Here is a 14,815-nt window from a genome sequence, read left to right on the forward strand (position 1 = left end):
GGAGGGGGTGTGAGGAGAGCGGCCCCCCCTTGCAGCTCAGCTAATTGCTTAGTAATTACAGGAGTCCCTGAGGTGCAGGACAAGCCCCTCAGAATGCAGGACAGGCCTTCTCTCTCCAGAAGGGAGCGCGAGCTGCCCTGGGGTGCAGGACAGGGCCCTCTCTCCCGAGAAGGGAGCACAGGACAGGACCTCCTCTCCTTGGCATGTAGGACAGGGCTCCTTGGCAGCATTATAAATCCATAACCAACGAGGCGGCGTAAGCTCCTGCTCCCCGACAGGCTCAGCCGGGCTGGGTGCCCGTCTGATGGCCAGAGTGGTGCTGGAACTGTTAGCAGCTGGCGGCAGCTGTGCGAGGGGAGTTGGGAGACCTGCAGTGTCGGGGAAAAGGGATGGAGAGTGTTGTTAATTAGTGTCTCCCCAGCCCGGCGCGCAGATGCCATGGAGAGAGAGATGCAACTGGCTCCCGCGAATGAAGCTGCCTGTAGGTGAGAGAGACACCTTGTTTTCCCTGTTTGATAAACGCTTGGGAGAGATTTCTCAGCATTAACTCACCCTGAGGCTGCGGATTTAACTAAAGCGAGTGCTGCTGGAAGGGGGGGGGGGGGGAAGGGAGGCTGACAGAGTGTCTACACAGCAGCTAGGGTGGGGGGGTGAGCCTAGGCTGGAGAGCCCTAGCCCAGCCCCAGATGCAATGTCCACATGCTATTTTTAGCGCACTAGCTCACAGCCCCCCAGGCCAGGGGGTTGCTCCCCCCTGCAGGGTAGCCATGCCCAGGAGTGCCTGCAGGCAGACAGCTGAAGCTGCGCACCTGGGGCTCACTGCGCCTGCCCCCTTTCCAGGACTGGGCAGGCAGTGGGGCCGCGGTAGGAGGCCCTTGATGGTGCCGGGGGGGGCAGTGGGCAGGTTGTAAAGGCAGTGCATGGCCCAGTGGCCTCCAGAAGCACAGCACCCAGGTCTCTGCAGGGCAGCTGCTGTTCCCCCGTGGGGTGCCATGGGGCGTGGCGGGAGCCAGCATGACTGTGCTGCAGCCTTCAGCATAGCTGGCAGGGGAGCTGGATGAACGTGATGTACTGGGGCCCAAACGTCTCTCAACAGGCCTGGAAATTCCTCGACCTGCGGCTGGAAAACCCTGTCTGGCTCCTGCAAGCTCCCAGTTTGAGTCAGTGTGTCCTCCCTGCCCCTCCTCTAAGGGGAGGTGTTAAGTCACAGAGGCCCCACCCTGGGCTGTTTGCAGAGACTGGTTCACACCCAAACAGATACAAGGATGAGTTTAAATAGACTCAGTGTCTTCCTTGGGATTGGGGGAAAAACAGCCAGGAGCTTTGGTCCTCCAGGGCCCAGCCCTTACTCCTTGCTCGGAGCCATGGCACTGCTGGGATTTCTGGCGCCTCTTTGGCGGGCATGGGACTGCAGTGGTGACTGTTGGGGTTTCTCGGCCTTTCCCCTAAGACTCCATGTGCAGAGCTGGGTGGGCCCTTGGCGCTGCTGGTGCACTCTGGGGGAGCCGTAGGAGGGACAGCGTAGCGCAGGGAGACTGGCGTGCTAGGGAGAGCGCAGTGTAGGGCAGGGGGCTGGGCAGGAGGGAGTGGGACATGGGTCCCTGCCCAGAGACAAGTGACAGCTGGAGACCTGAGACCTGCCTGGGCAGGGGGACCCTGGACCCATGGACCGCTGGGCAGGAGGTGATACAGGAGGCGAACGCTCCCCCCGGGCAGCCAGCGCTGGGCGTTGTTCCCTGGTGCATCTCACCCACGCCCGAACCAGGAATGTGGAGGCTCCCACTGGCTCTGGCTCTCCTGGCCACGTGTTCCTCGCGCGTGGGCTAGCTGCTGAGCGATCTCTGTGGGCCAGCAGGTCTGTGCTTGCTGTGGAGCGTGGCTGCCATAGAGGCCCAGGTCTCCCGGGGAGGGGGGGCATGCTCGTCCAGGGGAGGGGGTAAAACCTTGGCTTGGCCCCAGGGGTTGGCAGAGAGCTGCATGTGCTCTCAGCCTGAGTGCTGCGTGGTGCCTGGCGGGGAGCTGATCCCCTCCGGCCCCATGCCGGTTCCTGGGGCTACGTCCCTGCAGGCTGCACTGAGTTGCTCTGATCTGGGGCCAGCGACTGCGCCTCCCGGCATGTCACTTTGAGCTCTGGGGAGAAGCCCCGGTAGCTTCCTGCGGTGTGCCAGCACTGCAGGAAGGCCTGGGGACCCCTCCCACTCCCTGTTTCTGGGGCTGCTGCCGGGTGGGGCTGTTACAGTTCTCAGCCCTTTTGGTGCCATTGCTTTTCACTGACTAGTCAGGGTCTGCCCTGCCCACCCTCCATTGCCCACCCTTGCTCTGGGCTCCCAGCAGCGCTGCCCAGAGCAGGAGCTGAGTGACAAGGCCTGGGAGCCTTTAACTACATAGGAACGAGGAATCATTTTTCATTGCTTCCTAATAACAGCAGGACAGAAGTAAGTGACTGGTACAGTTCGTTCGCTCAGTAAAGATTTATACAATCACTTTATCCGGTAATTGGTATTCTGGGGAGAGCGGGAGCTGCGGCTCCACAATCCCCTCTATTTGTTTTCTCTCTTTCTTTCCCCTTTTCAGAATGAGTAATTCTGTCCCTCACAATCCCATTTAAACTGAACGGCTGCAGAGTGAATAATTAGTTACATTCAATTAGGTCTCCTGCGCGCTCCCTTCTCACTTCAGGGGACAGACGCGCTAATGAGATGGCACATGTCTGACACGCGGGAGCGGGTATTAAACACACCGTGCCTGAGGAGAGATGGGGCAAGGTGGGCACAAGCTGCTCAGACAGCAGTGGGGGGGCAGGGCCCTGCCGACCAGCTCAGTGGGGTAAACAGGGATGCTGCATTTTCTCATTCCCTTTCTCCCTGCCTGGCTCCTTCAGCTACACTAGGAGGCTGCCACCCTCCTTCCCCCAGCAGGAGGAGAGGAGCCTGACCACAGACACAGCTCCCCCCGTCACTGGTGCTGTCTCTTGGGTGATCTCCTGCATGGCTGTCATGAGCCACAGCCCTGGTCCCTCCCAGCCCCTGGCCTATTGGCCTGGCCAGGGGCACTAGAGGCCAAGTGTTCCCCTGACCTATGGGTGGCAGAGCCTTCGGGGTCACTGGGGGCCTGGACTCTGGCTTCTCTCCACAGACGAGGGGACAGGAACTTACTTCTTTCTTGACACAGAAGCTCAGGCTCTCCGTGATCACCTGACTCCAGAAACTGGAGCTTTCAGAAAAATGCCAACCCTTGCAAGAGCTGCCAGCTGGGGCAGTCCAACCTGAGAGTTCCCCGGGGCAGGCCAGGTGCCACCGTTAACAGATAGTCCCCTAGGTGGTGAGAACAGGGGCTGACCTTTCACGCCAGGGTCACCAGTCTGACCCCAGCCCAGTCCCAACAGCTGCTCAATGCTGTACCAACCTGCTACGAGCCAGCCCGGCACCCGCGTGAAATTCACTGGGATGGACGGAGTAGAGAGGACACGAACCACAGGTGGAAAGCAGGGCCTGTCACGCCACCTGCACTGCCCCGCAGCCCCAGTGTGCCAGTGCCCTCCACCCCGCCATGCCAGTCCCCCAGCTGCAGCACCCCCAGGGTCTCTACCCAGTCTGCCAGCGCCCCAGCCGGGATGGAAAGCGAATGCCTGCTGCCTGTCCTTTTGAGTAACGCCAGAGCGCCGGATTGGCTGCCCTCCTCTAGCCACGCCCTCCTCGAGGCCACATGACCCATCACACCCACAGGCTTGTGCCAGCAGGGTCTGGGTGATGCTCCCCTTAGTGCGCGCCGAGGTGCTGGCAGAGCCGGGAGTGCAGACACCCAGCTGGCTGCAGTGGACAAGGGGGGCCCAGGTGTCAATTCCAGGGCCAGGGGCCAGGCAGGGAGTTCGCCTGTGGCACCCGGACTGGGTGTTGCTACTAATGTGCATTGCTACTAATTCGCCATCCCAGCCTGGGGCAAGCTCCCAGCTGGAGAACATCCTTCCCCGCCATAAGCCAAGACAGTGACCGCTGAGGGGCAGAGACTCGCCCGAGGGCACGGGCCTGGCAGCAGGGTGGGACCAGCAGTCAGCGGCGAGGGGTGTGGCTGGCTGTGTTAGAAGGGGGGGGGCTCCGCAGGGGACAGAGACAGAGGGGCGAAGGCCTGTTCTTGGGGCAGTGTTGAATTTGTCATTTTCCTCCCTGAGTCCAAGCCATGTTTGTGCCTGCTGCCCAACCCCCTGGCTGGATCCTGCCTGCTGCCTTGCCCCAGGTCAGACCCCAGCTGGGCAGCGTGCCCCTGAGGGCAGCCCTGTGTCCCCCCCGGCACTGGGCTCCTGGCCTGGGGGAGGCGTGTGGAGAGCAGGCTATGGGTTACCCCTTTAAACCAGGAAAGCTGCCAACAGGCTTTTATCTCCCTTATTACACCTCACATTAGGTTTTAAGAGGGGCATTAAATAACGTGCCGCTGCCTTTACCGTCCAAGTCATTCTATGTTCCAGCTGCTTCTGGTGCTGTGATTTATGGCCTCTCATATTGTGCACGCTCGGGCACGGCCAGGTTATGTGCTCCGGCCATTTCCCCGCTAACTTGGGCCTCCAGCCAGGGAGGCGGGGAGACGGGACTCCATTAGAAGCCTTCTGGCGCAGGGCCTCGGCTAAGCACCGGGCGCCTCGGGCTCTGCCTGCAGCGCCCTCAGTCGGGCCATGCGCTCCCCGCAGGCAGGCAGCTGTAAGCAGGGCACCGGCCCAGCTGCACGGGCGGCTCCTTGCAGCCCACGCTTGGCAGGAGCCACAGGTCTCTTCTGGCAACGGCCAGCTGGGGCAATTTCTCTCTCCTCTCCCCCCCCACCAAAGGCACTGCCACCAGCCCGGCCCTGGCACCCCATCTCCCCCGCGGGGCCGGCCTGCGTCACCTCCAGACTCGGCTTTTCTAAACACACCCTGCAAATGAGGGGGAGCACCAGGGCCGGCTTTAAGCCGATTCACCCGATTCCGCGGAATCGGGCCCCGCTCTGGGGGTCTTTGGCAGGGGGGTCCTTCGGTGTCGCGGAAGACCCGGAGCGGATCCCCCACTGCAAAGTGCCGCTGAAGCCCCAGACTGCCGCCGGGTATTGGAATCGGGCCCCGTGGGTCATAAAGCTGGCCCTGGCGGGCACATCACCTTCCCGATCCAGCCCCACACCCTGGGCCCTGCCCCGCCCCGCCATGCAGGGACAGTCTGGGGGCAGCTCCCCAGCAGCTGGAGCTGGGGGGCAGCCAGTAATGCCCTGTATGGCTCTGGGGAATGGGGGCGTGGGTGGGAGAGCTGGGGGAGCGTGGCACACTGCTGGAGAGCTTCCTTCCTGCAGTGGGTCTAGTTCCCAGAGCTGGGCTCGGACGCAGGCTCCTGCCAGCCCCCAGCCCCATGCCCAGGCCGCTCAGGCCCCTCTCACCTAGTGCCTCCTCCCGACATTCTGCTGCCCGTTGGGCATCTGTCACTCCTGGGGCAGCTGCTGCTCCTGGCAGGGCCACACTGGACTTTGCTCCAGTGCTCGGCAGGCCAGACCCTGCAAGTCCTGTCTCCTGCTGAGCAACTCCAGGAGTGGCCTCAAACCGGCCAGGGGCCCAGGGGCAGGAGGGGCCTGGAGCAGGGGCTGAACGCCGTGAGGGTCGCTCTGTTCAGCTGGGGGGGGGGTCTCAGGGGAGGGGTGCAGGCCCCCAATCTATCCTGCCTGGATCCAGAGAATAGCAGGGCACGTTCATGTCTGGCATGGGGAATGTGGAGCTCTGAGTCTGCTCCTGGCCCCGGTTCCGCGAGCTGGGCAGCAGGTCTGCTAATGGGCTGAGCAGACTCCCAAGGAGAGACTGAAGGAGACCCTAACGCCGGCAGTGGGCAGCGGTGCTCACACACTGTGAGGATAATTATCGTTTAAATACCAGCTTTTTGTCAACGGTGTGGTGGAGAATAATTGAGCATAATTGTTCCCATTGTAACGGCAACAGCAGAGTGAGAAGGAGAGGAGCAATAACCACAGAAATGTCAACCTGTCGGCCATAAATATACCGGCTCCTTCTGAAGGTTGGCTCCACGGGGGGTGGAGAAGGAGGGCTCGGCCCAGCTGGGGGGCAGCAGTGGAGAGCCAAGCACCTGGCGTGCATGCATGCCAGTATCTGCACGCATGTCTGCATGTGTTTACGTGCATGGCAGTATATTGTGCACGTGCATAGGGGTGAGTGAGCACGTGTATACCAACAGGTGTATGTGCACGGGGGGGGGGAAGTGTGTGCACACAGGTGGGGGGGTGCATGTGTGGGGCTATGAGACTGGCTTTAACTAAAGCGAGTGCTGCTGGAACAGAGGCAGGTGTCAGGCATGGGGGGGGGGGGGATGCACTGAGAGGGGTGGAGTGAGCCCCCTCTCCGCCATCCCTGCCAAGCTCCTGTCTCACCCCCGTTTGGTGCATGCCGGGCCCTGGCCCCTCATTGAGCTCATTTAAAGCCCCTCGTACATAGCAAGGCAGGAAGAATGTAAGCACAGAATCAGCGTGCAAAGGCTGTATTCACAGGGGGATGGAGGAATCAACAGCTGTGAGCAGTGCACCGTGCTGGGGCAGGGGGTGCTGCCCCGCCACTGCCCACAGCGGCATCCCCTACACCAGGGGTTCTCCACCAGGGGACACGTACCCAGGGGGTTACGTACACAGACTTCCGGGGGTATGTCAACTCATCGAGATATTTGCCTAGTTTTACAACAGGCTACATAAACAGCACTAGCGAAGTCACAACAAACTAAAATGGCACAGTAACAATGACTTGTTTATAGAGCTCTCTCTACATACACTGAAATGTAAGTACAATATTCATATCCCACTCGCTCTCTTTTAGAACCATATGGTCACCATGAGAAAGTCAGCCGTTGTGCAGTACTAGTGCGCTGTGACGCTTTTGGGTTTCTAGGTCTGATTTTGCAAGCAGGTCATTTTTATGTGAGGTGAAACTTGGGGGTATACAAGACAAATCAGCCCCCTGAAGGGTACAGGAGTCGGGAACGGGTGAGAGCCCCTGCTCCACCCCGCTCTCTGTACACGCCCCTGAATGCTCTGCTCCTAGGTGTGCTGGGCCCCGTCTCACTGCCCCCTGCCCGGGGCCGAGCCAGGGAGGGGAGGAGGGCGCTGGGTTGCCCCATGGCACAGCCCCCTGGGCTGGGCCCTGCTGTGTGCCAGGCGGAGGAGGCCAGCCCTGGCTGTGTGCTGGGCAAGGCAGATGCTCCCCACCACAGGGCTTCACAGCCTCTCCTGCTCCGAGATGCGGCTCTCCTTGCCGTCCTCCTGTGCTACAGGCTGGCGCCCCAGCAGGGTCTCCTGGACAGGGAAGTCTTGGCGCTCGTCATGCTCCTCGCACACCACCACGACTGGCGCCTGGCGCTGTGCCAGCACCACGGGATCCAGCCGCTCCGGGCCCTGCCAGGTGGGGGGAAGGTGAGGTGGGGGGGGAGGGTCCTGCCGCAGCCCCTCGAGCTGGCACAGTGTGGGGCTGGTGGAGACCCACGCCTCTCCTGGGCTCCTGCTGCCCCCTGCTGGGCTGCTGCGGGATAACCAGGGCCTGCCCTCTACCGGCACAACCCCCCGCATCTCCAGGGGAGACGCTCAGACGCTCGGACGCTGCCCCAGCCCCCGGGAAGGCCCCACTGCCCTCACCCCACCGCAGGGCGGTGTCCCCTCGGGGCAGGGTTTGGAACAACACCCCTTTTGCCCCATGGGGACAGGGCCCAGGCTGGTTCCCACCCCAGGGCATCTCACTCTCCACTTGCTCTGTCCTCCCCTCTGGCCCGTCCCTGCCCCTCCCACCCCAGCGGGCAGCAGAAGTGACCCAGGGCCCGGTGCGCTGGGTGCAGCCTGTCCCTGTGGACCGGGAGGGGGAACCCCCTGCTTGGGGCCAGGTCCCCGACTGCTCGGGTGCATGGCAGCTGCTTTCCTGCCCCGGGGAGTGGGGGCGGCGCAGGGTGACGTACCTGCTTCGGTCTGTGCTGCTGGAGACCTAGACAGGGAATGGGGAAAGTGAGACTCCGGCCAGGCCCAGCCCAGACACCCCATGGCTGGCGGGGGGGGAGCCCCGGCCAGGCCCAGCCCAGACACCCCATGGCGGGCGGGGGGGGAGCCCCGGCCAGGCCCAGCCCAGACACCCCATGGCGAGCAGGCCTTGGGGGTGGGCGTGGGGGGGGGGGAAAAAGAGCCCCGGCCAGGCCCAGCATGGCGTGAACACATGCTCACGATCTGGGCTCTGCCATTGTGCCCCTGCTGCCCAGGGTGCTACAGGCCAGAGCCATGGTGGGAGCCTTGACTCAGCCTCCCAGAGCGCCCAGCCAACGCTGGCGGGTGGGTGAAGCAGCAGGGTGCCCTGCTGGGGGGAGCCGGGCCAGGCTGGCACTGCCATGGCAGTCTGGCTTTAGCACATATGGGCCCCAGGACCGTGAGGTTTTCCCCCAGAACAAGCTGAACTGTGATGCCTCGAGCCTGGGCAAGTGGTGGGCTCGGCCGTGAGTGGTGGAGGACGAGCACCCTGCCGTGCCCAGGCCCTGGCCCAGCCCAGGAGTGGAGGGAGATGCCTGCCCAACCCTCCCTCCCTCTGTCCAGCCAGCGCCCCCCGTGCTCACCTTTCTGATACAGGCAGAAGAGAATGAGCCCCACGAGAGAGGCTGCAAGAATGGCCATAAGAGAGATCAGCACTGGGAAGCGGCCGCGGCTGTGGCCAGGGCCAGGCTCTGGCAAGAAAAGGGAGATGGCTGCTCAGCCCTGTGCTCCCAGCGTAACGCCCTCCCCCCCACACTGAGCCCCTCTCAACCACACCCCAGCTACAGCACCCACTGCTGGGGAGACCCCCCACCACCACCAGGAGCGGCAAGGACCCCATATCTTCATCCAAAGGGAGCGTGAAGCTCCTTGCAAACTGTATTGTGTCTGCAGGGATCAACGTGTCCACCAGTGAAACGCAGCCAACTCTGGGGAGGACCTGGCAGCTTTGTTCAGCTGCACAGCACTGAGACGGGGACTAGAAGGGGGCAGAATGGACTCGCCCATCCGGCGCAACACGCTCGCTCTGGCAGAACGTGCTGCGGAGCGTTAGCCGCCACACGTGGCCAGGCCCTCGGTTCTGTGTCACCCACAGGCAACAGGTGCAGCAGCGCCGCACGCCTTACCCAGGGTAAGCACTAGGGCAGACTGGCACAAGGTTTCCCTCACCAGAATGCTGGCTGGACTCGGGCACCCTGGGGTTCCCCATCCAAGAACTCATCCACCTGGGATCTGCACAGCTTGTGCACGCTGACAGCGTCACAGGCTGCTTGGCACTTACCACAAGCCACATCCAAGTGGTTTGTCCCAGGCATCTTCTGCACCAGCCCCAGTGTCTCGCAGCTGCAGAGAGGGGCAGAGTTGGGTTCATATCCGGAGTCAGGAGGGCAGCAAAGCACCCTGCATGCGGGCACTGGGGAAGCATGTCACACAGGGAGCAGAGCTGCTGCGGTGAAAAGGGCCCGGAGCTGTGCGCTGGCAATGCGCTGCAGTGCGTGGGGTGAACAGCACGGACCAGACCCCAGGGACCTCTATGGGCTGGACCCCAAGCCCTTTCCCAGCAGTGTAAATCCAGAGTGAGTCCCTGGCTGCAACTGCATTCACACCTGGTAGCCAGGCCAGAGCTGAGGAGGCGGATGTGGGGAGCTACCTGCAGGGAGGGAGGGGCCCAGCTGGGAGCCTGTGCCCCCAACCACAGGATTGGGCCCTGCCCTCTGCCTGAGTAGCAGGGAAGGGAGTGTGATGCCCTCCCTCAGGCACCTCCCCGCAGCCACCCACCAGCTGTGGGTGTTTGCCCACTGGCCTGCTGCTGAGATGGGAAATACCTGTGAGCTGCAGCGGCTGCCCCTATGCCTGGCCCCAGGCGCTCTCCTTTGGTCCCTGGACCACAGGGACATGGAGCATGACGTGCACAACAGGCCGCCTGGGAACCCCCAGAGCACCTCAGCAAGGTGCTACTGGTACGGCCCGCGGGCTCTTCAGCCCCATTGGAGCAGCCTGCCAGGTGACGGGAGCTCACAGGTAACCCCACCTCTCCAGCAGTGCGCCCGGCTCTGGGGGGCTCACTTCAACGAGGAGGTTGAGCAATTAGGAAGGGCTCGGCAAAGAACTTGGAGACTGACTCGGTGCTGCCTCCAGGAGAGCCTGCCACAACGTGATGGGGTTAGTAGGGCCAAGAGATGGCTGAGAGGTGACTTGGTGGCAGTCTCAGGCCCTACGTGGGGTGATGTCTGCTAGCAGACCGAGGCCAAATGAGATCCAGCCTGGGGGGGGGAGCTGCAACTTGACAAATGCAGCCAGCAATCAAGGTGCAAATTTCAAGCAGAAAGTGTCATTACCCTGGGAGCAGCTTTCTGAAAGACAGGGGGACACGCAGCCCGTGGACTCTTCAACGCAAGACCAGCTGTCAGGTTCCCAAAGATCCCCCCAGTGGTTATGGGGTGTGCCATGCAGGGGTCAGCTCTCCTCCCCCACCCCAGTGGTTATGGGGGGTGCTATGCGCGGGTTATGGTTCTTCTGGCCCTTGCGTCTCTGCTGTGCAGCTGGAGTGGCGCTGGGCTGGAAGGGGAGCTCTCCAGGGCGCATGGCCAAGGGACGGGCCCTGCAGCCCAGCTCCACTCACCCATGTGCTGCGCACTGCCCAGCTCCAGTGGTGGCGAGAGCAGTAAAGGGGAGGAAGGCAGCTGCTGGGCATGGCAGCCGAGATGACAAGAGGGCTGGTGTGCTCTGCTTACCCCTGCGCCCGCTCTCCCGCCCTGCGCTCACAGCCCGTGCCACCCCACCCAGGCCCTACCAGGGCTCATGTCACCTGCTGCTGCACCCCCACCCCACCCTGCCCATGCCCCCTGCAGCAGGCGCTGAGCTGGCGTGAGCAGCACGGGCTGTGTGGCAGAGAGAAGGCCGGTATGGGCGCAGCCTCAGCTGCCTTTGAATCAGGGGTGTCGGGTCTGTACCTTGTCCAGGGGCGGCACGGCTCGGAGGAGGAGGAGATGTTGGAGAAGGTGCCATGTTCACACGGCACGCAGACTGTGTCTGAAAAGTTGCCGGCTGGAATGGAGCAGAGCGGGCAATGAGCAGGTCAGTGTCATGCCAGGGGAAGGCAAGGTGGTTTGCAGGTGCCAGGCTGCAGCAGCTGAGTGATTGCAGCCTGTGTGCGTCTCCCCAGGAAGCACCGGGTGCCCCTCACTAGGGCAAGGCCCTGGCACCCCTTGATGGGGAAGCCTTGGTGGGACTCTGATCGGGGGGGGGGAGAGGAGGGATGATCCTGGGCTGGGCTGGGCTATGGTGAATCAGCTCCAGCCCTGGCCCCCAGCAGGGGAGCTCTCTGGCTGGCTCGGAGCATCACCTCACCTTTCCGAGCAACTCCTTCGCCTGGCCTGCAGGCCATGATATTCAAGCAGGTCTGGCAGTCGGGGCTGGAGCAGTACATGCCCTGCTGGCACTGGCACTCGGCATTGTGCTTGGTATCCCCGGGGCTCCTCGTGTCAAGTCCAGCGTCTGGGCAAAGGGGATGAGAAACGTAGACAAGGGATCAGCACTCCAGGGAGTCGGTGCCAGCAGCACCTCCTGCCAAGCAGGTGATGAGCCTAGGATGGCAGGTGAGCAGGGGGTGGGTGCCAGGCTGCACGGACCCCGGGAGCCCCTGAACATTAGCCAGGAGGCCTGGTTTCACCCCCCGCCCCCAAGAATGAACACCCCCAAAGGCACCTACTGTGATCGCAAGATCTGTGGGGGGTGCAGTGTCTCTCCTTGGTCCAGCTGGACTGGAAGTGTCTCGCCTCGCACTGCTCGCACTCAGTGTTCCGCGAGGCAGTGCAGTCAGACTGCACCTTGAGCCCTGCAATGCAGAGCACAGCAGGGTTTGCTGCGAGCCAGGCGGGAGTCTGTCAGCGAAGAACAAGCAATAGACCCTGCCAGAGGTACCCAGCACTGCCAGACCCAGCCTCTCCCAGCAGGAGGTGCTGTAGGGAAGAGGTAAGACTGAAAGCCCGGCTCCACCAGGGAAGCGAGGCAGACAGTCATGTCCGTGCCCCAGCCATGGCTGCCCGGAGACGGGACACTGCTCCATACCTGGCGCACAGCGGTGGCAGCACCTGCCCTCGTGCGGATACTCCTGTGGGGTGCAGTTCAAGTCGCTGCCAGACGCCCAGTGCTGGAATAGAAGAGAGCAGCGAGCTCAGCCAGATGGGTCCGTGCTCCATGACTCCCCCATCCCCCGTTCTTCCTCGCCCCCCTCGCTCCTGCATGCAGCTCGCTTGGCCTCTGCATCCCAGGCACTGCGCAGATGCTGCTCCCTGCACTCTCACCAACACCCACTTTAACCACAGACCGTTGCACAGCTGGGTTCAGCCGCCTCCGCGGTGCCAGGCCTCCCTTGAAGTGGGATCCCACCAGTTCCGGTGTGGTATCCGGGGCACAGCTCTCTCTCCTGCTTCACCTCGCAGCTAGTGAGCATGGTGCCGCCCGGGTGTGGCCAGGCCTGCAGTCAGAGCCCTGGCCAGGCAGCTCCAGCCTGTGCCAACAGGGCAGGCCTGGGCGCCACTGACAGGAACTCCTGTCCTGCCTGCCCCTGGGCTGCCAGCTTCAACCCCTGCAGCGGGGGCAGAGCACAGAGCAGACCCAACTGCCCCTTCCTCCCACAACCGCGGGCCATCCTCCCAGGTGAAGGGGGGCTGAAGGGAGGAGCCTGTAGGCACTGGGGCTTGGATCTGGGGCAGCCCTGGTGCTCCTGGGGACTCGCCAGAGTCTGCCCCAGGGGAGCCTCTTCTCCCACCTGTGACACAGCAAGCCCCAGCCCTGCACTGGCTCACAGGGTGCAGCGGGGCTGGTGCCCAGGAGTGGCCAAAGGGCGCATGCTGGCAGAGCCCGGGCTGCCCCGGGGAGCTCCCTGAGAAACAGGATTTGGGCTGAAAGGGGAACCGAGAAGAAAGACTCTGACATCCTGTGTCGCTAGCAGCCTCCATGTTGGGAAGGGGAACTGAACGGGGCCCAAACCCCAGCCTGGGCCGGGCCCCTGGTTTGCCAGCTCTCCAGGATTGCCCTGGAGTCTCCAGGAATTACAAATGAATTGTTAATCAAAGATTATGTCCTGTGCTGAAACCTCCAGGAATACATCCAACCAAAACTGGCAACCCTAGCCCCTGTGTCTCCCCCACCCCCCAATGCCTACTTCAGGCCCATGCTGCAGGCCTGGCCCAGCCCCTCCCCACATTTGGAGAGTGGAACCCGGGAGCCTCTGCTTGGAACCTGGCAGCCCCCGCCCCAGTGTTGCATGTTCAGCGGGTTGGGGAGCACCCCAGCGTCCTTGGGGCATGCCCCGCTGCCTCAGGCCGGTGTTTGCTTTTGCTCCCTTGCAGGCCCGGGGCTGGTGCCTGTTGCATTCCTGGGCATGGTCACAGCTTGTATCCTCCCCCAGCACCTTCTTTGTTACCCAAAGCTGCCTCTCCTGCCCCTGATGTCCCTATGCCACAGTTACGAGCCCTGACCGGAGCCGGGGGCCCGGAGCAGCCCAAGGGCAGTGGCTGGGTGTGGGCTCAGCTCTGTCTCTGGTGGTTGCTCCAACCCCCTATTTCAGAAAGAAAGTGAAAGTGAAGCCAGCAGCCTGGCTAGAGGGGAGCAGGACAGCAGCCTGGCCCCAGCTCTGGCTGGGCCCTTTGGACCGGGAGTAGGGACGCCAGACCCTGTCCTCCCTCCCCAGTCCCCACTACATCCCAGTCAAAACCTGGAGCCCCTGGAGTGCCCCAGCAGGGGGGAGTCTGGGGGGCAGGGAAATCAAAGCAGACAAAGGGAAATTCCCAGCCACAAAAATGAGGAACCAGCAAACTGCCAGGCCAGAGCAGGAGCCTTGGCTCTCACAGATTGTGTGAGCCCAGGTCCCCCCAGGCAGCTCCCCGAGCCCAGGACAGGGCTGGGGGATACGTGCTCCCCTCCCTCCCCTCGAGGCTCTCTCCCGCACCCCAGGGGCAGAGCCTGTAAACACCCCTGGGCCCGCCCCGCCCCACACAGCTGGGTATATCCTGGCAGCTCCAGGGCCAGGGATGTAGGGCAGGATCCCGCCCTGTGCGCTCCCGTCGAGGGAGCGGATTCCAGCCAGAGGGAACCCCGCGTCTCGCCGCCACGCCCCAGTCTGTCGCTGGAGCTCCCTGGCCCCCTCGGACCCCGACCGGCCCCAGGCTCGGGACTCGCTCTGCCAGCGAGGGCCCAAGGGAGGGGACGCGGTGCCGGCCCTCTCGCCCCTCGCTGCCTGGCCGGGGCAGTTGGCTCGTAGCCCCGCCAAGCCCCCCGAGCGCCCCGCGGGAGCCGGGCTCTGCGCGCCGGGGCTCTGCGCTCCGGGGCTCCGCAGCTGGCGGCGCCATCGCCGGCTTCCCAGGAAAAGAAACTGAACCTCACCCTGAGCAGGCAGCCCCCGAGCAGACAGACCAGGCAGCCGGGCAGCATGGTGCCGCTGGACAGTCCACAAACAGCCGGGAGGGGGGCGCGGCGAGCTGCTATAAACTTCTCAGCTCCAGACCCGCCCAGGAAAGGGGCTGGGCGGCCGCTCCCCGAGCAAACTCCTCCTCGGCATCCACCCCCGGGGCTTGCCTGGGCCAGGACTTCCCCGGGCAGGGCTGTGTGTGCAAGGCTGCCAGGCCCTGGCCGAGCCCGGGTCCCCAGGGGTACAGTGGGGTGCTGAGAGCCATTAGGCCGAACGGCAAACCCCGGCTGTGATGGAAACCATGTCAAGCCAGGGGGTGTCTGGCCAGCACCCGGGTCCCCAGGCAGCTCTTGGCTCGGTGTCAGCCTGGCCACAGGGCACTCGAGGAAC

The 14,815-nt window shown here is 63.3% G+C and overlaps 1 protein-coding gene across 1 annotated transcript; it reads right to left on the minus strand.

The window, feature by feature from the left end:
- Nucleotides 1–6,738: 6,738 nt before the first annotated feature.
- Nucleotides 6,739–14,500, minus strand: CD40 (CD40 molecule). Its single transcript, XM_054045679.1, has 9 exons — nucleotides 14,401–14,500; nucleotides 12,082–12,163; nucleotides 11,723–11,848; nucleotides 11,362–11,508; nucleotides 10,965–11,058; nucleotides 9,293–9,354; nucleotides 8,595–8,702; nucleotides 7,953–7,978; nucleotides 6,739–7,401 (listed from the first exon to the last, which is right to left on the minus strand). Exons 1-9 carry the CDS (start codon nucleotides 14,446–14,448, stop codon nucleotides 7,225–7,227), a joined length of 870 nt encoding a protein of 289 aa, XP_053901654.1. The 5' UTR covers nucleotides 14,449–14,500; the 3' UTR covers nucleotides 6,739–7,224.
- Between the last annotated feature and the right edge of the window lie 315 nt (nucleotides 14,501–14,815).

The sequence above is a fragment of the Malaclemys terrapin genome, chromosome 12, assembly GCF_027887155.1.
Source record: "Malaclemys terrapin pileata isolate rMalTer1 chromosome 12, rMalTer1.hap1, whole genome shotgun sequence".
Taxonomy (NCBI): Eukaryota; Metazoa; Chordata; order Testudines; family Emydidae; genus Malaclemys; species Malaclemys terrapin.